The sequence below is a fragment of the Hyperolius riggenbachi genome, chromosome 5 (genome assembly GCF_040937935.1).
Source record: "Hyperolius riggenbachi isolate aHypRig1 chromosome 5, aHypRig1.pri, whole genome shotgun sequence".
Lineage (NCBI taxonomy): Eukaryota > Metazoa > Chordata > Amphibia > Anura > Hyperoliidae > Hyperolius > Hyperolius riggenbachi.
In genome coordinates this window covers 268,061,723-268,088,549 of record NC_090650.1, presented here as the reverse complement: position 1 = coordinate 268,088,549, position 26,827 = coordinate 268,061,723, and the positions used below count along the sequence as shown (strand labels likewise).

The following is a 26,827-nucleotide window of genomic DNA, read 5'->3' as shown; positions in this document are numbered from 1 at the left end:
CAGAAATGCAATTATTATGCATTTAAAATAATACTGCAAACAAACTTGGCTTTTTAAAGATGCGAACGTGCAGGTCCAGCAGATCACTGGGGGCCACTTCCTCATCACTGGACATGATGCAGCTTCTTCTAATTCCATCCCCCACCCCCTCCAACTGTCAGTGAACTGAGTGGGAAGCTCTAGGTCATTAAAGGAACACTGTCACAAAAATCAAAATTTTAAATAAATGTAAACACATACAAACAAGAAGTTTGTTTCTTCCAGTGTAAAACGAACCATAAACTACCTTACTCCTGTATCGCTGTCACTTACAGTAGGTAGTAGAAATCTAACATTACTGACAGGTTGTGGGTTAGTCCATTTCTCCATAGGAGATTCTCAGCATGACCTTTATTCTTTGTAAAGTTACTACTTGAAAAAGATTTATAAAAAGATGCTGGCCAGCCTCCCTGCTCACTCTACACTTTTTTGGCAGTAGGACAGAGCAACTGCCATTCACTAAGTGGTTTTAAAAATAAAAAAAAAACCTGAGAATCCCCCACGAGGAGATGGGCTAGTCCAAAACCTGTTGGATCTGTCAGATTTCTACTACTTACTGTAAGTGACAGCAACATAGACGAAAAGTTATTTATGGCTCATTTTACTATAGAAGAAACATACTTCTTATCTGTATATGTTTACATATATTTTAAATTTTAAGATTTTCGTGACAGTGGTCCTTCAAAGTGGCACAGCCAATGGACATCCTAGCCATAGCCACACCTCCTTATTGCGGTCAGCCATATAGTATTGAACACTTAATTTTTTTTTGCAGCTGTATGAACTGAGATTTTAAAAAGAGATACGGATGACAACATTAACTAAAATCGTCAAAAACATCTTATTTATATTACAAAAAGCACAATGTAATCAAAGGTAGAAGTCAGTAATAAAATGTTTTACTGGAACATAGGTTAACACAGAATTTCTGTTTTTTAAGTGTAAAGCTACCGTCTCGCACACAAATCTGGACATAACCATTTCCAAGACTAATATGGACACAATAAATATGGACTTGTACATACAAGTTCTGTACATAAAGTTGCCCACGTCCATATAAAATTACATTTAACAGTGCAACATATACATATACAATTTCATAATTTAATTATTTTACTCAACATGAGATGTACGTACATAGTAAACACAAGCAAATTCTTGTTGTATGTACATATATATATTCATAGATATTTATATTTTATTCACTGCTATATACATATTTCTATATAAAGTTCCAAAAGGCACAATTGTCTATAGAATGTGTACAAAAAACGGTGTGAGCAAAAAAGAACAAAGAAAAAAATTATTGGTCAAGAGTTTATGATTGCACAAGTGTAATTCATGTGTAAGAAAAATGTGCTTTTAAGATAATAAAGGTTTCTGCTTAAACCTTAAGAGTTTTTTTTAAATTTTAAATATCCCCATTTTCCCCAAAAGGAAAAAAATTAAAAATACTGGAAGTAAAATGAAAATGATGTCTACTTGCTATGTAGTTGCAATAACCAGTTTGCCTTCATCATCATCACTACTTGAATCGCTATACTGCACGGTTGCCTGTCTTGAGATCAGCTCCGTTCTCCTCTGATGTCGAAGGGGTGGAAGAGTTTGACCTGCATGGAACTTATTGATACTTTCAGACTGGACCTTTAAGAAACGATCAGACTTTGCAGTTTTATTCTGACTCGAGCCAATGTTTGGGTTTGGCTTTAGCTGGTTTTCTCGGTCAGTATTCTTATTGCAGGCTGTGCCTCTTCTCTCTGGGGCAGCACCATCACTTGATGTTTTAGTGGACTCCTGCAACTGCGATGACACATGTGAAGATTGAGTCTGCTTAATGTTTTTGGCATCGGTTGCAGTAAGATTGGTTGGACTCTGGCCAGGTGTTGTGCTACAAGATTTATCAGGAACGCCTTGGCCATCGACAGGCAACGGGCTAATAGACGGGATTAAAGTAGGTAATGCTATGTTGAGGATTTGAAGGCCTGGAATGTGAGTCTGAGGACTGGGATTGCTCTGCGGAGCAGGGCTTGTTGTTAAAACTTGCAAGCCCAATGCATTAAGAGTAAGTCCTGAAGGATGAATGTGTGGTGCAATGCTTGGGTTGGAAAGGCCTAATATGTTCAAGGTTTCCATACTAAGTGGCTGCATGGGCTGTAAGTTTGACGTGCTAAGCCCAGGCATATTAACTTGACCAAACGGAATACATGGTACAACACCATTCACTTCGGCTACTCCAATAGGGCTTGGTGTGCTGGGTACATCTGTAGACTTGTCCCCAGGAGTACTTGCAGTCCTATGAATTACTCCTACAGCAGGTATGGTGAGCTGTACTTGCCCAGCTGGAAAGGGAACAAACGTAGAATAGGCTGCCAGACCAGCAGGGACAAGCTGAATACCACCCACTGGAATCATACTGTAAGGTGACCTTACAGGTTGCTGTGAATGCAAAGGCAAATGGCTAAACAGATGCGTTGGTGCAGCAGACACCTGACTGGGCTGCTGAGTGGAGCTGGTAGGAGTCTGTTGATGGATGCCACAGTCTGTTACAGAAGAATCCATTGTCTGTGTGCTCCGGTCAACAGGAGAAGATGGTGTATTCCCAGATGCAGAATCCTGTAATAACCATAAAACGGTCAATAAAACAATCTCAGTATGAAAAACCTCTCCTGATATATACACCAAGGACACCAGAAAGTCAAAAATGATATGGCCTATGGCAATCATGTATAAAAGGCATAACTGATTTTGTAATTAGTAATGATGATTCACTTATGTAATTCATTGTTCTATCAATATTGTGTACATATACACCATTACATATGTTTTTTTTTCATTTCTTACTGCATAATGACTACATTATGATTACAGGATTTTTAAGACAAAAACATGGCAAAGCAAGCTACGTTAAAGAAAGTGTTTAAGGACAAGCAAGGAATCCATAGAAAATAGCTGCATTCAATTAAGCTAGCCTTGGGCGTTTGTGTTAATCTGGAGCTAATCGGAGCAGATTTCAATGCAAAGTGTTAGGCAATGGCAGGCCTACATTCTACAATCATTACTAATATAATCACAAGTAAGGGTTTGTTGTTTAAAGTTGAACTAAACTCAGAAGTTCCTCTCTGATATAAAAGATTAGCCACAGCACGTTTTACTTGATTTCACTTTTGCAGAAGGCTCTGAAAGGGTTAAGCCTTTGTGTATATTACATAAAGAGCTACCTCAGCAGAGCTCTCCTGCAGTCTATTCACACTTGCTGATAAGAACTAATTAGACAGGTTCATCTGCCTAAAAAACCTTCAGAACACAGAGAAGTGATTTTATTTTAGCAACTCTATGTGGAATATAGACTTTTTCCTTGTGTGCTGTACAAGAGTTTGGGTCTGCTTTAATCACTCCCCCACAAGGGGTATTTACTCTAACGGACAAGAGTAATTTTCACCTTTCATTGCTCCTCCCTTTTATTCACCAATAACTTTATTACTACTTATCACAACAAAATGATCTATATCTTGTTTTTTTTTGCCCCAATCAGGATTTCTTTGGGTAGTACATTTTGCTAAGAATGTTTTTATTCCAAATGCATTTTAACAGGAATAATTAAAAAAAAGAAAAAAATGGAAAAAAAAAATCATTATTTCTCAGTTTTCAGCCATTACAGTTTTAAAATAAAACATGGTACCATAATTAACCACTTAAAGACCATAGGCTTGCACCCACCCCCCCCCCCCCCCCCCCCATAGTGACCAGGCTATTTTTTACAATTTAGTGCTCTGCAGCTTTATATAACTGCTCAAACAACTTAATCCCTCCCCCTTTCTGCCCTCCAACAGAGCTTTCTGTTGGTGGCCTCTGATCGCTCCTCACAAATCCCAGCGATCAGCTCTCCAGGGGACAGCCGATTGACACGGATCGCATCGCTGCTGTAGATCGCATCGCTTTACAATGTAAATAGATGGCGATCGCTGCTGTTAGACTGATGACGGAGCGGAGATGCACGTGCAACGGCGCGTGTGATCTCTTGCAAAACCCTGCCCCAGGACTTGATGCCCTTCAGCGTTAGGTGGTCCTGGGGCTGCCACCCTCCCAACGCCAATCGGCATTAGGCAGTCGGGAGGGGGTTAAAAGCCACGTATTTTATTTGCCCCATTGTCCTGGTTATTACGCCATTTAAATTATGTCCCCGTCGCAATGTATAGCGACAATATATTATTTGGAAATATAGGTATAATTTTTCTGGGTTTTTTTTGGGCGCGCTTTATAATTACAAGCCCTTATGTAGTGAAATAAAAGTAATGTACCCCCACAAAATACATATTAAAAAAAGCTGGATGACTAAGCAAACCACGTATGTTTTTTTTGGGGGGGGGGGGGGGGGGGTTTGAAGTGAAAGGGATTCATTTTATATTAAAATGTATGGCTCCCCTTCCCCAATCGCAGATCTTTGTGTCCCGACAGGTACAAATAGGGGGCCTGCATGCAAGGCAGCGGCGAGCCACGCATTAGTAGAGCTGTCAATAGGCTCCAGGACGTTTTAATGCGGTGGCTTGCCGCTAAGCGGTTAATCAACATAGTCACAATGAGGACTTTACGTTAATTGGGTGGTCTGTCTATAAACATGAAATAGCTTAAAGTTGGGCCTTGATTACTAATGCAATGCACTCATACATTTTTTTTTAAATACATGCCTATCACCCCCAATATGTATAACATATGCGTACTGTAAGCAGTACTTTCTGCTTACACAAATACAAAATCAGCTACTAGCCTGTGCTGGTCTGCAGGATTAAACTAACTTTGTACACATATTTATCTCTGCCCAAATGCTAATAACATCTCTAACCACTGTGTCCAGGAAACCTGCTGCTTGAGTCAGTTTTGCTCTGTCAAGCTATTGACCAATTGTCCTTTAAAAATAAGCACATTGCAAAGAGGAGACCTGAGCAGAGCAGCTGGAAATAGGGATATGGTTCATCATTTAGCACTTCTGCATCAAGAAAGACTATGAGTCGTGTTACTGGCAATATAGTAAAGAAAGGAAAAAGGAATGGAGAACACACTTCTAGATTACATAACACTTGCTGAAAGGCAATCATGCCAAAATTAGACTGTCAAGCAAATATTTTCTGCCCGTGACAATCAGGAACTGCACTAGTATATTATACACACAAAATACACATTCTACATTGCACACATTTTTCATGAATTCCCAGCATTTCTTAAACTGGAAAGATCATCACGTACAACAGCTTTCCCAGCCGCTCACACTCTGAATGCCCTTCCTTTGTCACTGATGGCTTATTCTAAAGTTCCTGAAACTTACTGGAAGTTTCACAAGGATTTTTAAATTTGCAAAACTCATTGCTGCAACTGGGCTTTTGAATATCTCTTTTCAAAATGTTTTAGCAGTAAACCACCCTTCCTACAAAAGGAGTTTAAATAGCCTTATAGAAGATTTCTACACCTGTCAATCAAACATGTAATTCATTTACTAACATGTACTTGCAGAATTGATTCTGCAGGGTAAAGGAACTGACCCATTAAAATCAGGTTTAAGGGACACAATGGCGAAAATGATGCTGTTCTGCTATGCCTGTAGGAGGTCATGCAACAGTAATCACATAAAAAGATTAATAAACATTGTATAAAAAAATGTTTAGAAAAATACTTGTTTACTGACAGCTTCTCAGCTATCAAGTCTGATGGGTAATCCCCTCTCTACACAGACTCTCCTGTAACGGTACTGCACGTGCACATGTGCGCACACATACTCATGCACAACTTGTTGAAGAGCTCCATGCGTGCTATCATTTGGCACAATCTGTTGAGCTGCAGATCTAGTGTCTAGCACAGTCTTTCTTAGCCGCTTTACCCCAGAGGAACCCTTCAAATAATTTTTGGATCTCAGGGAACCTCTGTATTAGTGGGGGGAGGTGGTATTTACTTTGAAGGTAGCACAGTCAAACATAATTAACTGTAACAGCATCCTTGTTTAGAACCCATTCCATGTTCCTCCTCTATAGTACTACATATTATAGTAACCTATGTTTCTAATTATACATAGTTCCCACAATTATAGTGTGCCCCGCTAATAGGGCTCTCTATGATACTGCCTCACTATCATACTGGTTTTTTTTATTACTCATTATACGGATCCCCAGTTTAGCCCTTCTTTTTTATAGAGGTGCCAAGGCGGTACTTTTTCACCTTCAAACTGAGGCCAGTCTCATCCAAGGGAGAAATGCCAGGGAACCCCTGCAATGTCCTCAAGGAACCCTGGAAAAGAAGAGAAGGAGCGGGCACTGCTGTATAAAAGTCCCTTTATTGTGGCCAGGTTACACAGTGGTTAGCAGTGTGGGGGGGGGGGGGGGGGGGGATGTGCCTGACAGCTGTTTTGCAGGTATATAACCTGCTTCTTCAGGGGCTAAGGTTACAGGGAGCCATGGTTGAGAACACCTGGATAACTAGACGATAACTTAGAAAGCTAAACACTTGGTTCTGAAGCTGCTTCTAATGGCTGTGGATGCAGATCACTGAAGTATCACTGCCGTATAACAAAAACAACTTGTGAGTGTAAATCCTGTCTTCACTTTATCTGACTTATTAGGTGTATTGATTCTACCAAAGTACTGTGCAGCGGCTCATAACATCACATACCTGGATCCTTAGGACCTGAGAACACTGCACTTTACTCAGCAGTGCAACCTTGCTGAATAAGACTGCTCTGTGTTGCATTCAAAATGCGTGCAGCAGTGAGTTATGACAACACATTGCTGTGCAGTGTGTCAGTGTGTCCATCAGACAGTGCTGCCTGATGTCTGCGCATCGCGCGCCGAGCCCCATTGCTGAAATCCAGTCATGAATGCGGCAGTGTGCTCAGACCCTTATAATGGTTTTGTGGATGCAGAAAGAAATGACAGTTACAGTACAGTCTGTGTAGAGATAGAGAGGAATGCCTGGCCATCTATTAAAAACCCCTTCAGTCATGGGAGCAGGACTTTGAGTAGTAGGCCATCAAGATCTGCGTTTTAACAGTTATGACTCTGCTGTCAACAGTCCAGCAATTTTTTTTGCATGGCCAATCGTATTTCAGAGAGTAAAACAGCAGTAAACATTCCGGGCAAGAAGGCAGTGGAGATATTCATTCACGTGTTATGAGCAGAGAATTTCTGAACAGCGAGTTATTAATACACTTGGAAAGGTCTGCCTATTTTCTCCCCATGGGCACATTAACATTTCAATGAAAAGTACATTACTAACAAATAATCATACAAGCTTTTCATGGAGATGGTTCACTTGCATCAGCTGATATAACTGACCTCATGGAACACAGTCTTCACAGCTGAACAATTTTAACCTATTGGTATTATTTATTTATGTTTTATCTGTAATCTAGACATACATATTTTTGAATAGGCACAAAATGTCCAATAACTGCAGGTCCTATTAAATATCTGTCAAACTCCCTGCAGTTGCTAAAAGTGCAAAGCTAAATCTGGAGCAATTTTCTTCCCAAGTGCTAATTTACTGAAAGATCATGGACTAATGTTTTTTTTGTCCGTTCTAAACGCTATCCTGTCCTGCTAGACTTGTACATCTCTGGTAAACTGCAGGTTCATACAAGTAACTGCTCCTACTGCAAGTTCACAGCTTCCTGCATCCCCTACCTGCAAACTGGAAAACAGAGGAGTCTAATCACAGTGCTTATTTGTGAAATAATGGAGCAGGTAGGGGACACAGAAAGCTGAAAACTTGACACAACACATGCAGTGTCACCTGACAAGCTGGGTAAACCATGATTGGCTGGACAGAACTACAAGCACCTTGAATGCTACATATATGCTTGGAAAGTTTGCAAATCCCTTTCAAAGTGGACCTGAACTCAGAACGTCCTCTCTGCTCTAAGAGATACACAACAGCATAATAACCTTTAACCACTTCACCACTGAGGGGTTTTACCCCTTGAGCACCAGAGCAATTTTCACCTTTCAGCGCTCCTTCCATTCATTCGTCTATAACTTTATCATTACTTATCACAATTAAATGAACTATATCTTGTTTTTTCCACCAATAATTAGGCTTTCTTTAGGTGGGACATTATGCCAAGAATTATTTTATTCTAATTATGTTTTAATCGGAAAATAGGAAAAATGGGGGAAAAAAAAATCATTATTTTTCAGTTTTCGGCCATTATAGTTTTTAAATAATGCATGCTACTGTAATTAAAACCCATGAAATGTATTTGCCCATTTGTCCCGGTTATAAAACCGTTTAAATTATGTCCCTATCACAATGTTTGGCGCCAATATTTTATTTGGAAGTAAAGGTGCATTTTTTTCAGTTTTGCGTCCATCCCTAATTACAAGCCCATAGTTTATAAAGTAACAGTGTTGTACCCTCCTGACATAAAAATGTAAAAAGTTCAGTCCCTAAGGTAACTATTTATGTATTTTTTTTAATTGTATTTTTTTTAATTTTTTTTAACCTATTTTGGTTCCTGGACGTAGTTTCTACGTCCAGGAACCATGCGCGCTACCGCGCGCCCCCCGCGGCCGATCGCGCGCGTGCACGCGCACTCCCAGCCGCGGATTCGGTAGCCAGGGAATCAATGTATCGGTCTACGGTGCCCGATCATTGATTCCTCTCCCCCGCTGAAAAAGCGACAGCTTCTCTCGGAAGCTGCGCCTTTTCTGGCCGTTCCCTCTGCGATGAGTCACTCTAAGCGTGTGTTACGCTTAGAGTGACGTCATGTAAACAAACTCATGGCTGCCATCTTGTGGCCAAAAAGTAATACTACACCTGTAAAAAATAATAATTTAAAATTAACACACATTTACATTATCAATCTATTGTTTACCTCCCACCCTCCCAAAACTACCCAAATAAAATGTTTACAATAGCCACAATAACGCCCTCTATGCTTCTATAGCATATATCATGGGCAGCACGGTGGCGTAGTGGTTAACGCTCTCGCCTTGCAGCGCTGGGTCCCTGATTCGAATCCCAGCCAGGGCACTATCTGCAAAGAGTTTGTATGTTCTCTCCGTGTCCGCGTGGGTTTCCTCCGGGCACTCCGGTTTCCTCCCACATTCCAAAAACATACGGATAAGTTAATTGGCTCCCCCTAAAATTGGCCCTAGACTACAGTACTTACACTACATAATATAGGCATATGGCAATGGTAGGGATTAGATTGTGAGCTCCTTTGAGAATCAGTTAATGACAAGATATATATATATATATATATATATACACACACACACACTGTACAGTGCTGCGTAATATGTCGGCGCTATATAAATACTAAATAATAATAATATATCGTATAGCAGCATAGAGGGCGCTATTGTGGCCGGGAACGCAATGAATCACTCGCGTTCCCAGCCTGTCGGCTCCTGTCGCCAAAACCGGAAGTGGCTTCCGGTGGGGCCAGGAGCATCTGAAGGAGTCTACGCGGACAGCTGCAGGGGGCTGCTGGAAGCCCCAGGTGAGTAAAACTCTTTTTTTACAGAGACTTAAGTGTCCCTTTAACAGCCTGTGCTTTCAAATAAGCTTATCTGCCATCTCTGCCGTGTCAGTTATGTGACACAGGGACAGATCAAATTACAACTATGATTAGACACAAATGAGGGTGAATTAAACAGGCTAAATACATACAGGGTGCATTTGTCTAGGTTTTCCTTCTGTCTTGAGTAAGACAGGTCCACTTTACATTTTCTATATTGCTATATGAATATATTCTAATTTTAAAGCCTTCAAAGTATAAGATTATGGAACCTTAGGTAAACCAATGATAAAAATATTATATTTGGTCATGTATTGAAAAAAATATCCAATGACATACTTGCATGTGGCAAAAGTAAGTGAATCCACAGGATTATCATATAATTTGAAGGTGAAATCAGATCTCAGTCAATGGGATAACAATCAGGTGTGAGTGAGAGACCCTATTTTATTGAAAGGAAACGTCTTTTTAAACAAAGCAGATCTACTTACCTGGGGCCTCCTCCAGCCCCTGGCAGCTTATGTGTCCCTCACCACAGCTCCGCTCCCAGCCGGTGGCCCGGGATCCCCTCCATTGCAGCAGCCTACCTGGCGAGGTCAGCAGCCTCTGCGCCTGCGCACCGCTCCTGGTAGTGCTCCCGGCTTAATGAACCCGATCTGCATGGCTGTGAACTCGCACAGGCCCAGAGGCTGCTGACCTCGCCAGGTCAGCTGCTGCAACGGAGGGGGCCACGGGCAAACGTCTGGGAGCAGAGCTGCGGTGAGGGACACATAAGCTGCCAGGGGCTGCAGGAAGCTCCAAGAAAGTAGATCTGCTTTTTTTTTTTAAACCTGGATGTTTCCTTTAAATAATGGTGCTTGAGCACATACAAACACATTTGTGGATATTTTGATCATGGCTCAAACAACGGAGGTAGCTTAGGACTCCAGAAAGAGTTGACGCCCTAAATCTGGAAGAGGCTGCAAGACAATTTGGACTCCACCAATCTGCAGTCAGACAGATGGTGCATTAAATAAAAAAAATCAAGACCACTGATACTTTACCCAGAAGTGGCCAACCATCAAGAATAACTTTAAATGCAAGGTGTGTATTAGTCCTGAGTGCTAGCTTCTATGCAACGGACATCCTGACTCATATTGGTAAACACTGATGTCCATTTGTCTACCATTGGAATACTGAACAGCAATAAGGTCAGATTAGCAAGGAGAAAGCCACTCCCCCCCCCCCCCCCCCAAAAAAAAATATATTGCTCACTGTATCCAGTTTGCTAAAGCTCAAGTGAACAAACCAGGAGGATACTGGAAAAAAAGTTCTGTGGGCGGATGAAGCCAACACAGATTTTTTGGGCCTTCAATTAGGAGAGTTACATCTGTAGACAGAAAAACACTGCATTCCGGCATAAGAATGATCCCATCTCTGAAACATGGTGGTGGGAATGTTCTGGTTTGGCTTGTTTTGCTGCATCTAGGCCTAGATAGTTTGCCAATACTGATAAAATAATACCGTAAATTCTTAACTATACCAGAGAATTTTAAAGGAAAATGTCAATAAAGACATCTGTTTGTGAACTGTATCTCCAGAGAGAATGAGTCATACAGCAAGACAAGGATCCTAAACACATCGTTCTACCAAACATTGGTTAAGTAAGAATAAAGTGAATGACTCCAGAAGCCAAATAAGCAAGTGAAATGTTGTGGATAGACCTAAAGTGAGCAGTTTATATGAGAAAACCAAATGAAGTCCGAAAAGCCTAAGCTGTTCCGTATAGGGGAATAGGATAAAATTTGTCCAAGTCCATGTGCAGGATTGGTCAACAGTTAATGCAAAAGTTTAATTGAAGTTATTACTGCACAATACAAAAGGGGTCACACCAAATACTGAGTGTACAATTCACTTTCTTTTTAAATAACACATGACCAAACATAATATTAGTTTTACAGTATTTAACTAGGTTGTTTTCTTCATCTGCTTTTAGGAGGTTTAACCACTTAAGCCCAACTGGACGAGATTTCTCGTCCAGTTGGGCTGCGCGCACTCCCGCGGGTCGCGCGCGCGCCCGCGGGCCCCCCCGTGCGCGCCCCCGCTACTGGCCGCTAGCCCACCGATCAGTGAAAGGGATTATAAATCCCTTTCGCTGATCGGACCCCCCCGGAGAAAAGCCGACAGCGTCTCTTCAGACGCTGCGGCTTTTCTGAGCTCTGGTCTCCTTTCTTCTGCCTGGGAGCGAGATCGATCGCTCCCAGGACTTTTTGATTCTGGCCATCTTGTGGCCAAATAGCAAATTACACCCCAAAAATTTTTTTTTTAAGAATAAACCTATAAATATATTAAAAAAAACCCTGTTTACCTCCCACACCAAAAAATACCCACATACAAGTTTAAATAAAAAAAAAATAAAAAATTACAATAATAAAAAAAAACAAAAAAACATAAATAGTTACCTAAGGGTCTGAACTTTTTAAATATTCATGTCAAAGGAGTATATCAATATGATTTAATAAATTATGGGCTTCTAAACAGTGATGGACGCAAAACGGAAAAAATGCACCTTTATTTCCAAATAAAATATTGTCGCCATACATTGTGATAGGGACATAATTTTAACGGTGAAATACCCGGGGCATATGGGCAAATACAATACGTGAGTTTTAATTATGGAGGCATGTATTATTTTAAAACTATAATGGCTGAAAACTGAGAAATAATGAATTTTTTCCATTTTTTTCTTATTCTTACTGTTAAAATGCATTTACAGTAAAGTGGCTCTTAGCAAAATATACCACCCACAGAAAGCCTAATTGGTGGCGAAAAAAACAAGATATAGATCAATTAATTGTGATGAGTAGTGATAAAGTTATTGGCAAATGAATGGGGGGTGAAAGTTGCTCGGATGTAAAAAAATTTCAACCCTTCAGGCTTAAGTGGTTAAACACCCCCCCACCCAGAGCATTGCTAGGAAAGTAGTAATGGAATATGTCACAAAGCAAGAAGACGCAGCTGGAAGCATCAATTTTCTCATTGCTAGGCTGCACACTACACCTTACAGTAGGTAGCTTTATCTTGAGAAACATATTTACATAGTAAGCTTGGTTAAAAAAAAAAAAAAGAACAATTAGATACATTTCTGCCCTGCACTCTCTCATATCACAGTTAATTTGGGGAAGGCAAAAAAGCCTAAGGGCTCTTTTCCACTAACAAACACGATTACAAGTTCTTATTATTTTTACTACTGTGATTCCGACGTGTGTACAGCAGGATTGCAGAGCGTTTTCAATTTTCAAAAGGAGAAAATGGGTGGGAAAATATTCTGAATTACTGAAAAATCTTTGTATAGGAGCTCAAACGCACAAAAAAATGCAGTAGGCATGATGATTACAATTGGGAAAAATGGGGTTGCAAATTCTGCGCATTAAGGAATAGAAATATCCCTGTGTGGTTTCTATTAGTTGAGCGAGCACCTAGCACTTTGAGATTAGAAAGAGATCGGAAATTGCATCGCAAAACGCTGCTAGTGGAAAACAGCCCTTACGAGGGCTTGGCTCAATTAACCTTTAAAAAGAAAAACAATCCAGGTGGCAGTCAGATAAAATCCCTGTATTAACACTGCCAGAAATTACCTAGCAATTAAAGCCATGGATTTCCTTCAATGCAAGGAAAGCATCCAAACCACTTTTAAATGCAGATATAGAATATGCCATAACTACTTCCTGCGGAAAAATATTCCACATGTTCCATAGGTAAGTAGCCTTTGTGACATACTTGCTTTAACCTATGCACACTAATTGTTGAGATTGTGTCTCTAAGGTCAGCACTACTAACCTTAACCACAAATATTATTAGATCATATATTTTTCTGTGTTCTGTGTGTATTACCTGGGATATAGCCAACTTTTTCATTTCTACTGAACCATCATTTTCTTCTGGACCATCAGGATAATCCACAGACATTTGACGGCATGGAGACTTGGGAGAGGATGCTTCACTTTGAGGTGGCATGGTCTTTTGCCCCAAGACATCATCTCTGGTCCCTTCATGGCATTCTGGCTTACAGATTGTTGCTGTTAGTGCAGTCATCCTGGTAATCAATGCTTTAGGGAGAATATCTATTGAACTAGCTTGGGCAAAGCAGTGTGGCACTCGAGTCTCTTCATCTGTGCTAGATGTGTCTTGCTGGCTGTTTCTGAAAGGATAGTGCTGAGGACTTGCTGTTACAGATGGGGTAGCTGACAGCACTGACTCTGCTTGGCTGTCTTCATCCTCATCTTCATTATCATTATCTTCATCCTCTGCACCATCTGAGTCTTCTCCATCAAAGCCCGGACGCTCCCCACTATATCTTTGCCTTTCACCTGCAAAGTCAAAGAAGAGACCAGTTTAGATAAAAATAAGACTTCTAGCACGTGTATATCACAACCTTTCACACAGTTGGCAATAATTTGTAGATCACTTTCATTTGCCAAATTTCAGCCTAGAACGTACGGATGCCAAAATACTTATTTGCACAGGCATGTACTATTTAATTATGATGCAGTGTAGATTCGTATGACTTAACGCAAATGCTCTTTGAGGAAAAATGCCACTATTGAATTATATTATCTATGTTTTACTCTATTAAGATGGTTAAAGACAGATACATCAATTCCTAAACATTTAAAATTGTCAAGTCTTATAATAGAGAGTATATAGTTAAATAAAAAGTCTTTCTCTACAGCTTTTCACCTAACCATTGACTCGACTCGTAAACCTTTTTATCTTACCCAATACCTGAGCCAGCAGTACTTCTAAGGTAAATTAAAAACCCACAAACAAGCGAAAGAAAGCAAGAGCAATGTCGCCGATTTGTATAGTTTTTGATAAAGCTGAAATCGTAACACACAGACCTGTTGGAAATAAGATGCTCCTGTTAAGGAAGGGTGTGTGTTCTGAAGTCATATACAGTACTCAGTCTAAATGTATTGAGCCAAAAAAATGTGCTTTACTCACAACAATTTTTAAAATATTCAACAACATTAAGAACTGCTTAGCATGCTGAAATAATTATGTTACATTATATCTAAAGCAGATACGGTATTCTTACTACTTTAAACATAACCTAATAGTCTCAGACAGTCAAATCTATGGTAATAAAAAGAAAAGGTGTCCATATGCTCTTGTACAATCAGAACTTAATCAGCTTACGGTAGATGACTTTCGTGTAATTTAGGATTATGTACGAAGCAACATGTAATATTATTCATATGCGCTTCTTCTGCAGCACTTAGTCATGTCACAAACTGTTCTTCACAGGGGTTCATAATTTGATCCTTCCAGCAGTAGTGGTTTAACACCAATTTTGAGGGGAGCCAAATGAGAACGTTTTTAGGACTAGACAGAACACTCATGCAAACATGGGGAGGTCATATGACTTGGGACTGCAGTCCTGCAGGGTGATTGTGCTAACCACACGAGCACTGAGCCACTTGATGTAGTGAATTATACTGCTGACCAACAAACAAGTTCAAATGCTACTCTGTTCCTAAAACTGAGCTTGCTTTTAGGATGTGTACCCATGACAGATTTTCAGGGGTTTATTTTCTATGAAAGCCACTGCTACATCTTCCTTCTAGTAAGTAAGCTGATACTTGACAACCCGGGTCAATAATGACAAGAGCACCCACATTGCAGCCATACATTAAAAGTGAAGGTGTGGGAATCCGCTGCACAGTAGCGGAAGCCCAGCTTGCTGGAATGTACTTGAGTTTTCTGCACTCTGCTGTCACCCAAATCATGCTACAACAACAAAATAACTTATTATATGTCCATCTCAGACCAGCAAACATAATGAAGATCAATAGATTAATGGCCATTCATCATCCATACCCCTTATTGTCATAGAACATACATAGCAGTTTGTTTTAATATGCTTTACAGTTCATATTAGACGATTCTTCTATGATCTAAGTGAGTACAAAAAACATTTTTGTTGCTATTTTCTCATTTATATTTAAAAGATACCTGAAGTGAGAGGGATATGGAGGCTGCCATATTTATTAAATATTAAAGCGAGTCTTAAGTGGAAATATATATATATATATATCAAATACTCACCTAAGGATAGGGAAGGCTCTGGGTCCTAAAGAGCCTTCCCGTTCCTTCTATGGTCCCTGTGTTCTACCGCTGGCTCCCCCGTTAGCAATCTCAAACGGATGAGCCTCTCCGTACTGTGCATGTGCGAGAATACGTGCTTGCGCAGGCACTCCGTCTTGGGAAGACTAACGAAGCCTCCCACAGCAGGAGAGCAGTATACAAGCCAGTGGTAGGCAGCCAGGCAATTTGTATTGTTTAAAAGGAAATAACTATGGCATCCTCCATATCCCTCTCACTTAAGCTGATGCAAGGAAGCAAGATTAACAAACTGCTAAAATAGTGGTGTACGTTAAATGGGTGGTTTTTTTTCTTGTTCTCAGTTTTTGATAGCATAATAGCAATCTTTTCAGACCAACCAAGCTTGCCCGATTGACGATTCCACCAATTTCATGCTGAAATTGTTCGGGCATGCTGGTAAATGTCAGGTGTGCAGCGGTAACGGCATGCAATATAACTACTCGCAAATGCGACGGAATCCCTGGCCGCTGTCCTCACCAGATGTTATATGTGCCCTCCAGTGCCTATGCATTAAAATACTTTAACTTTCACGCCGCCCACTAGCATTTGAAGGGGGGGGGGCAGCGGCTGGGCTGGCGAGGTGGCGTCACAAGGCTCATTCCCAAAAGATTTCATGCTGAAATCAATCAGGAATTGGCCTCTGGTGTATGGGCAGCCAACAGATCTCTCTCTCTCTCTGATCAAATCTGATCGGACAGAGGTCTGTTGGCTGCCTATACACCACTAGTCTGTCTCTTTGGTCGATCTGCCCATACACTGCAAGATGTATGGGAACCTTTAGTCTAGATAGGAAAACAGAATGAGTAAAGAGAGCTCTTGCCTGGTTGTTAATCAGAATTTCCTTTTAGCTACATAACTAAATGTATACACCTGGGAGTTTCAACTATATTAACATTAAAACAACATTTTGGCTTCCTATTTGTGTGTGCTTTCCACTAAGCCTATTTAAAACAAAAGACAAATCTGGTAAAGGACCACTATGACAAAAATTGTAAAATGTTAAAATATATATGTACACCTACATACAAGATGTAAATTTGTCTCACACTAAAATACACTGTGAATTACTTTTCTTTCCTTATGCTGTCACTTGCAGTATATATACTGTAATTAGCCTGACAGATCTGAAACTCTTACCAACAGGTTTTGCACTGTTATTAGCTAGGCATTTGGACTAGGGATTCTTAAACTTTCCACTTCAAAATGCTTCCTTAATGGCATTGACAGCATTTTTGTATATGTTGTTTCAGGGAGTGCTTGTGAAAAAAAAAATTGAAAACTTTGAGAAACTGACATGAGAAGATGTACATGTTCAAAACCTGTCAGAATGAGGTTCAATGTCATCAAAGTAAAATACTAAGGTGTAACTAACGTTTACGTGGGAAGAGTGTCATTTACAGTGGATTTTACTTTTGGACAAATATACATCTCATATGCTTGTGTACACATGTTTTTTAAAGTTTCACAGTTTTTAACATAATGCTCTTTTAATTTGCATGGAAAACATTATTGCAAAGTAAAATGTTCATTTTTTAAATTTTACTACATCACCTTCATCCTTAACCACTTCACCACTGAGGGGTTTTACCCCCTGACCACCAGAGCAATTTTCACCTTTCAGCGCTCCTTCCATTCATTCGTCTATAACTTTATTATTACTTATCCCAATGAAATGAACTATATCTTGTTTTTTTCGCCACCAATTAGTCTTTCTTTAGGTAGGACATTATGCCAAGAATTATTTTATTCTAAATGTGTTTTAATGGGGAAATAGGAAAAAATGTGGAAAAAAATTATTATTTTTCAGTTTTCGGCCATTATAGTTTTTAAATAAAGCATGCTACTGTAATTAAAACCCATGAAATGTATTAACCCATTTGTCCCGGTTATAAAACCATTTAAATTATGTCCCTATCACAATGTTTGGCGACAATATTTTATTTGGAAATAAAGGTGCATTTTTTTCAGTTTTGCATCCATCCCTAATTACAAGCCCGCAGTTTATAAAGTAACAGTGTTATACCCTCTTGACATAAATATTTAAAAAGTTCAGTCCCTAAGCTAACTATTTATGTGTTTTTTTTTTATTGTATTTTTTTTTTTTTAATTACAAAAAAAAAATAAAAATTGGGGAGTGTGGGAGGTAATGAGTTAATTTATTGTGTAAATGTAATGTTTGAATATGTAAAATGCTTTTAGGGTGTAGTTTACTATTTGGCCACAAGATGGCCACAGAGTGTTTGTTTACATGCGACCTGTAAGCGTCCGGAAGGACGCTTACAGGAAGCAGTAGGAGGCTGGGAGACTCACAATGATCTCGCTGTTTCTGAAAGAAGCAGCAGATCATTGCGGGGGCTAGATCAACAAACGGGAATGGATTTTCCCGTTCATTGATCTCCGGGCAAGCGGGCGGCGGCGTGCACGAGCGGCGGGTGCGCGCGCACGAGTGGCGGGAGCGCGGACAGCGGCGGTAGCGCGGAAGGTACGGATTTCTCCGTCCCTGGTTTTTTAGGGGGGAAAAAAGAGGCGGAGGAATTCGTACCGCTGGGAGTAAAGTGGTTAAATACAGATCGAGTATAAAGAAAATATGAAGAATACTACATGTGATGTACGGTAACCTACTTAGTACTCGGAATCAAGTTTTGAAAACATGAACTTACACAGATAAGACCCTTAGCTTATCTTTTTCATATGTATCAGTAAAAAGTGACCACAGTCTTCATGTGCTGACATTTCATTTTTAGTCAAGACTATTCTGATAAATAATATGATTTCCTTCTTATGCTGGGTATACACAAAACAATTTCTTGTCCGATCGAGGGGAATTGGGCAATTATTCCGGATATGTTCGATTTGTTTCCGATCAAGAAAGGGATCAATTTTGCAAAGTTCTAATCCGAAAATCAATTCCTTTATCGTTCGGGAGCAGTTTGGACATGCACATATGGTACAACCATCGATCGGACCGGAAATTGCATTGCGTGTTCCCAGAAGTAATTTCTTAATTCATAAATTATTATACTTTGTACACTGGTAAAAAAAAAAAAAAAAAAACATAAAACTAACCCATTTAAAAAAAATAACAAATATAAAAAGGTATAATTAGAATGTATTTTTTAAATATGTTGAAGATTTGTATACAAGGTGTTACTGAGCAAATTGCCTTTAACAAATCCTGCCCCACCCCCCTTGTACCCTGAAGCAGCACAGCTGCCTGTGTTTGTGGACAACCCTAATCTTACAAAATAATTCTCTCTTTGATCCACAGGTTGCCGAGTAAAACTAAATAGACCTTTGGTTTTGGGTGACTGGCAGCAGACAGTTGCTTAGTGCACATCCCCTTTCAAGTCAGCTTTCAGATAGTACATATTACTTGTCATTCCGGGCTTCAATCTCACAGGTAAAGGACTTGCTTCCTTCAGCGAATCAAGCATGAAAAGTTAAAACATGAAAGTCACTCTACCTCTTTAAGTCACTTATCACCTTGATGCCTACGAACCGATTTTTCATGTTGCACAAGCTAACCATAAAAGACATTCAGGTAGATGAGCCAATGAAAAACAAATTGCCTATAGCCTGTAATGTCATGTTTTACAGAGTCTAACAGATTAATGATTAGCCTATAAAAAAAAAGAAAATTAAATATTTTTGATGCAGAAAGAATACTAATTTTGGTGTAGTAGGTTTCAGACAGCTTCCTAGTATAGAATATCAATGTATAGAAATATCAATGAAGGGTTTGAATAACTAATAAGCATTTAGAGCTCAAACTGTTTCTAACAGGTGAATAATGAAAAGCTTTTAACCTGCTCCATAATTTATGTTACCAGCTGTGTTGTGGATTATTATTAACATCTTATAACTAAATGCACTATACAAGGTTCGGTTTGTCTGTTGTATATGCAGTTACTAGATGGGCTGCATAATCTACCAATCCAAGACTGGGATAAAACAAGCATCCAGTGCACTACTCGCAATAAAGCTTAGTTCAGCAGTAAGGATCCATTAGAGCCAACCCTACCACTTGCTGCTATTATGCTGCTTCTGGTGAAGGAAGTCAAGGCCCTGCCCATTCCTTGTGACTGCTCTCTAGTCTCTGTACTGTTGGCAGTAATTGAGGACATCTAGGTCTCAATGGAGCAGACAATTAAGATATAGAACAAGGCTGTCCAAATGCCGACCTGCATGCAGCCTTTGAAAGCTCTTGCTGTGGCCAGTCTGTTTACTGCGCCACTCCCCCACCTTTCACTATTTCTGCCACACCCACCTCTTTTTCTCTCTACTTGACTCTGCAACCCCCCCCCCCCTTCCCCCCACAAAGCCAGGATGTTGCTGCTCCAGACCAAGACTACCGGGTGCTTAGCCCTTCACATCTATTAAGTTGGACAGCACAGATATAGAAAGTGGCAGATGGTAAGTTTGGTCATAATTTCTTAACACATTTGATAACTTTTTTGACCAGTTTTAATCAGGGAGCAAGTCATCGCTTGCTGAATTAGGCCGCTGTTGGAGGTGGCTAGATAAGGGAAGTGGGCTCTTAAATTTGGGACATGGCTATACTAGAAGCAATCATAGCTATGATGTTTCTACAAAGAGAAGTGGCTCTACTGCGAGTCTTTGAGGCACACAGTTATTATCTGGCAGGGGAAGAGGGGAGGAGTCCATTGAAAGCCATATGGATATATGAAGGAAAAGAGCATCTTTTAACAGGGTCTACACGGATAATTTGGGGGACATGCAGCACCATTTTGGACTACTGGGGAAGCTGCACTTTTTTCTGGTTTAAATGATTACCCATTGCCCTTTTTCAGTTGTATATGATTGTGCTCTATCATTGCATTCCAGTGGTTCTGGAGGTGTGTTTAGCTCACAGGGACAACAATGGGTAACTTGCATATTTCAGCAGTGATGCACTGGGAGACATCTCAGAGCTCACTTCAACCTGAATTATCGCAAATACTTTCTGTTTTAAGAAAGCACAATTATGTTTTACATAGTATTTTAGTAAGAGGGCTTTTTGGTCCATTGTTGCCACTTACACAGTCCAATGAGTTCTGGTTCACCGTGAGCTTGCTGGGTAGCCTGTCACCCTTTTTCAGTGAAATATTTGCAAAGTGGAAAAACTATTCTAGTAAATTTCAGTAACTCTGCTAACTGCATGCTTATAGATTTTATTAAAAAAAATGTACCCAGCTTATTATTCAAGAGCCATAATAGCGTGATTTACACACAAATAATAATGTCCATTTTCCATTCACAGAACGGATAAACCGAGAAAATCTCAGACGTCCCATCACTACTCTGAAATCTATATTGTTTGTTTTTGCCTCTTTATGCAAGCAGAAGTGTTAATCTTGTGTGTAGTCTGGGTTGTTATTTTGCTCCTGTACAAACTGCCTTCTATCATTTGCTTTCTTTTAACTTATTCAGCTTAAGTGACCTCACTCCCCTCTTTAGCAAACAAAGCCATGGCCTTTGACCCCAAGAAGCCCATTGGTACTAATTACCGCTTAATCTCCTTGAACTCACAGCACATTCAAAGATGAAATACCTCTTGTCAGTGACAATGGCAGAAAGGCAATATAATGCAGTTCATTTTCTTTCACCCTTCTATAATGCCAGGTTTTCACAAAAAAGCCAAAAACAGAAGAAAAAAAGACTTAAAAAAAATGGACTGGGAAAATGGTTAATCGTAGAGCAGGTATATCAAACCGGTCCTACGAGGGCCGAGATCCTCACACATCTTTGATACAGCTCAAATGAATTGATGGATCTGAATCAGTAAAGGTGTGGTCCATCAGGTAGAACACATTCCTTTCTTTCTCAGTCCATCCTTAAACACTGGTATGGATCCGGCCCTCCAGGCCTGAAGTTCGACACATGTTGTAGAGCAAACGTTTGCAGCAAATGTGAATTCTCACACCTTCTTATAAGTTCTATTACACTTTCTTGTATCAGTGCTTATTCTCAAGACCTGCATAAAACTGAGAAACAATATAGATCTGTAGATTTCTTTTCTGACTACACAGATGGTCACAGACCGATAAAGCCATGGGCAGCCAGACAACTCTGCTATGTATTTGCAGACAAGATAATACGGTCTGGAAAAGGTCCCTCTAGATCAGCCTGTGCCATAGCATACATAGGAAAAAGGCATCTTCCAATATAGCGCTTCTACAGCTAAACTGTGCTCACATGTTAAGAGATGCTTCACAATGTTTCTTTTTACAGTGCAGTCACTGTTTATCAAGTCTGCCGCAGTCTAGTCTGTAAGCAACCTCCTATGACATTCATTAGGAATCATCTGATGTGTGCACATACACTCCAAAACCTGACTGCCCAATACTGTAGTAGTGTGATTGAGACCCGCATTGGTTAAAATTGTTAATTAAAATTTGGAACCACCTGCATTTGAACCAGACCAGACCAGACAGGAATAGATTGTATGTCTTTTTTAGCCTCCCCTATTGTCCTAGGCTTGTACTTCTTGAAAGAACAGCAATTTGTCAGGCTGAAGATTCTTAGTAGATAGCTACTGAGAGAAATTCTAGCACTAGGCATTGCTACAAAGCCAGGCACAGTGTTGCACACTCAAGCAAACTAAACATGCATGGTTATAGCCAAGGTCATAGTCTGTGGTGAAAGAAAGGAGAAACAAGACTGTCTAGGCTTTAAAAACAGTACCTTGATTTAGCTTTCAGCAGAGTGTGCTGAAGTGGCAATGAAATATCTACCTTTCCTGCACTCCTAGTCGTTGGCTGTCCTCTATTCTGCTACGGTCTTCTTGCTCATTGCCTTTATCAACATGCATATCAGCAATGAACACCAGAACAGAGGAAACAGACTGAGGACAGATGGGAGGCAGATACCGAAGAGAGGACACATTGTAAGTTGGAACAAATAAAAGGCAGCCATTACACTACCTCTGCTGCACACTATGCTGCAAGTTACTTTCCAGCATTGATGGGAGAAACAAGTGATCTTCTGCAGTACTCATTACAGTTATGGTAGTGGGACTGAGAGACAAAGTAAAAAAATAACATTGATATTGCGCTTTTCTCCTGGCGGACTCAAAAGCGCCAGAGCTGCAGCCACAAGGATGCGCTCTATAGGCAGTAGCAGTGTTAGGGAGTCTTGCCCAAGGTCTTCTACTGAATCGGTGCTGACTTACTGAACAGGAAGAGCCGAGATTTGAACCCAGGTCTCCTGTGTCAGAGGCAGAGCCCTTAACTATCCACGGTGGGGGGTGCTTGAGATTTCATATATGAAGCCAAAAAAATTCTACATTTTATTTGTGTAAATATGGAACCTTTGACAAAATTACATAGCAAATAAACAGGAAAACAAGTTAAATGGAATGAGTTCTGACATAGAAACAAAAGAGCTGTAAATCACTTAACTAAAAAAAAAATTACTACATAAAATACAAAAAAAAATGATTTGTCTTTTCTTGAAATCAAAGTGGAGGTTGTATACCATTTTCAGCTAAGCCGGCAAAATATGTGAGGTTCCAGGCGTTTTATTTCAACATAAGGAGGCCTGTCTTCACTTAGTATGTCAGTCAGAACAAATTCAAGTGTCAGAAATTAATAATACTGATTAATGTCGCCTACAACAGCAGAGATTTAAAAACAACTACAAGGAAATTACAACAGAAACAATATATCAAAGAGGAACCGGGAACATGCATGGCTGTAGACTTCGGACTGTGTGTGCCTCCCGCCTTGTCTGATCTCTCTAGTATTATTTAGTAGAGAATAGTGGTGAGTGAAAAGTTCTAACATGCTAATCAGTTTTAACCAAGAGAGAGAAGTTGGTGCTAGCAAATCACTTGCTGATAAAATGTTTCAACTAGTAGAATCTTTGAATTTGCTAATCCCAGCTTTTGCATCAAGGTGGGGCCGATTGGTAAATCAAAAGTACGTACCAGTTCCAGTTGAGAAATATCTATTCTGGAAAATGTAATTTTTTTGTTAATACTGTACAGTATACTATCAAAGGAGAGGCTCTGCTTGTAAATTATTTGCCTTTATTCTCCAAGACCTTTCAGTAAGTTTTCTATAGAAAAACATCCATATAGTACTACGGAATAGAACTGTGAAATCAGCAGTAGGGATGACTTGAGCTGATTACTAGAGATGGCCCAAACCTCCGATTTTAGGTTTGCGAACCTTCGCCAAATGTTCGATTCATGCAAGCTTTTGTGAACCGCAATAGACTTCAATGGGGAGGTGAACTTTGAAAACTAGAGACACTTATGCTGGCTAGAAAAGTGATAGAAAAGATGTTTCAAGGGGTCTAACACCTGGAGAGAGGCATGGCGGAGTGGGATAGACGTCAAAAGTCCCGGGGAAAAAAATCTGGATTTGACGCAAAGCAGCGTTTTAAGGGCATAAATCACATTGAATGCTAATTTGCAGGCCTAAAGTGCTTTAAAACATCTTGCATGTGTATACATCAATCAGGGAGTGTAATTAGAGTACTGCTTCACACTGACACATCAAACGCACTGTGTAACCCACCGCAAACAGCTGTTTGCGTAGTGACGGCCATGCTGGACTGGTGCGCACCATGACGAGAGTGCAGGTGATGGCAGCTTTCCAGCCCATATAGTCGGGCTGAGGTAGCTGGATGACAGAACAGTGACTGTTCAGCTGGTCAAATTTGGTCTGTCCACAATGAAGCAATGACCTTATCTTGGGTGTGCCCCGTCCTGAGACACTCATATAGCCGGCGGTCATTGCTTCATTGTGATACGCAAGCCCCTTCACCGCGGCAAGGTAATGATCACGAAGGGGAATTGGCATATGTGTATGAAAAATTAGGCAGGTATGTACACGCACCAGAAAAATTATTATAGCGGCCTTAAAAATTCAGGAATCCGCCTGGAGTTCTGGACCCTGTTGGTGGTGGCGGAGAAGGCAGTCAAGCGGCCTGTGGGCAGAGGTGATGTGTGGGGAGCGACTTAGTCTTGGGGCAAGCAGCAAGTCACACGGCGTGCAGGCAGAGATGCTGTGTGTGGGGACTGTCTTAGTCTTCGGGCCGGCAGTAGCCCTCCGGAATCCATGCCTCATTCATTTTGATAAAGGTGAGGTACTGAACACTTTTGTGACTTCGGCGACTTCTCTTCTCAGTGACAATGCCTCCAGCTGTGCTGAAGGTCCTTTCTGACAGGACGCTTGAGGCAGGGCAAGACAGAAGTTGTATGGCAAATTGGGACAGCTCTGGCCACAGGTCAAGCCTGCGCACCCAGTAGTCCAAGGGTTCATCGCTGCTCACAGTGTCTACATCCACACTTAAGGCCAGGTAGTCGGCTACCTGCCGGTCCAGGCATTGGTGGAGGGTGGATCTGGAAGCGCTAAGGCGAGGCGTTGGACTAAAGAATGTTCGCATGTCCGACATCACCATGAGATCGCTGGAGCGTCCTGTCCTTGCCTGCGTGGACATGGGAGGAGGATTACTGGCAGTGGTACCTTTATTGCATTGTGCTGTGACATCACCCTTAAACGCATTGTAAAGCATACTTTCCAGCTTGTTCTGCATGTGCAGCATCCTTTCTGCCTTCAGGTGAGTCGATAACATGTCCGCCACTTTGTGCCTATACCGAGGGTCTAGTAGCGTGGCCACCCAGTACAGCTCATTCCCCTTGAGTTTTTTTATACGGGGGTCCCTCAACAGGCTGGACAGCATGAAAGACGCCATCTGCACAAAGTTGGATCCAGACGTACTATCCATCTCCTCTTGCTCTTCCTCAGTGACGTCAGGTCAGTCCTCCTCCTCCCCCCAGCCACGAACAACACCACGGGAACGTTGAGCAGCACAAGCCCCCTGCAACGCCTGCTGCGGTTGTTCTTCTGCCGCCGCCTCCTCCTCCTCCTCCAAAGAAACACCTTCCTCATCATCCGAGTCTGACTCCTCTTCCCCACACGACTCTTCCACCTCCTCCCCCTCTGTGCTGCCGCAGGTGTTGAGGGAACATCTTGTTCTGATGAAAATTGCTCCCACAACTGTTCCTCCCATAACTGTTCCTGTTCACGCTCCTTCACAGCTTGATCCACCACTCAACGCACGGCACGCTCCAGGAAGTAAGCGTACGGCATCAAGTCGCTGATGGTGCCTTCACTGCGACTCACCAGTTTGGTTACCTCCTCAAATGGCCGCATGAGCCTGCATGCATTTCGCATGAGTGTCCAGTTATTGGGCCAGAACATCCCCATCCCCCCAGATTGTGTCCTTTTACTGTAATTGTACAGGTATGGGGTAATGGCTGTCTCCTGTTCTAGCAGGCGAGAGAACATGACCAGGGTCGAATTCCAGCGAGTCGGGCTATCACATATCAAGCGTCTCACCGGCAAGTTGTTTCTCCGCTGAATGTCCGCAAAGTGTGCCAAGGCCGTGTAAGACCGCCTGAAATGCCCACACAACTTCCTGGCCTGCTTCAGGACATCCTCGAAGCCTGGGTACACAAATCTTTGAATGACTAGATTCAGCACATGTGCAATGCAGGGTACATGTGTCAGCTTTCCCAAATTCAAAGCGGAAAGGAGATTGTTGCCGTTGTCACATACCACGTTGCCGATCTCCAGCTGGTGTGGGGTCAGCCACTGATCCACCTGTTTGTTAAAAGCAGCCAGAAGAGCTGGTCCAGTGTGACTCTCCGCTTTGAGGCAAGACATGTCTAAGATGGCGTGACACTGTCGTACCTGGCATTCAGCATAGGCCCTGGGGAGATAGGGCTGTGTAGCTGGAGAGGAGATCGCAGCAGCAGTAGAGGAGGACGACAGCGAAGAGGATGTAGCAGGAGAAGAGGAGGTGGCAGGAGGCCTGCCTGCAGGCCGTGGAGGTGTCACAAGTTGGTACGCTGCACAGCCATGTACTCCCTGCTTGCCATCGGTCACCAGGTTGACCCAATGGGCTGTGTAAGTAATGTACCTTACCCTGACCATGCTTGGCAGACCAGGCATCCGTGGTCAGGTGACCCTTGACCCAACGCTGTGTGCCAGGGATGACACCACTTGCCTTTCAACTTCACGGTACAGTTTGGGTATCGCCTTTTTAGAGAAATAATTGCGGCCTGGTATCTTCCTCTGCGGTGTCCCAATGGCCACAAATTTACGGAAGGCCTCAGAGTCAACTAGCTGG

General features: G+C 41.3%; 1 protein-coding gene across 4 annotated transcripts in view; it reads right to left on the bottom strand.

The window, feature by feature from the left end:
* Positions 1-911: 911 nt before the first annotated feature.
* HIVEP1 (HIVEP zinc finger 1) overlaps positions 912-26,827 on the bottom strand; it is a 285,145-nt gene continuing 259,229 nt past the window's right edge. For all 4 annotated transcript variants that reach the window (XM_068236903.1, XM_068236902.1, XM_068236904.1 and 1 more), the window contains 2 exons: positions 13,415-13,890; positions 912-2,652 (listed from right to left, as the gene is read on the bottom strand). In XM_068236903.1, coding sequence (XP_068093004.1) covers positions 1,525-2,652; positions 13,415-13,890 — 1,604 coding nt within the window. In that variant the 3' untranslated portion in view covers positions 912-1,524. The remainder of the gene's footprint in view (positions 2,653-13,414; positions 13,891-26,827) is intronic.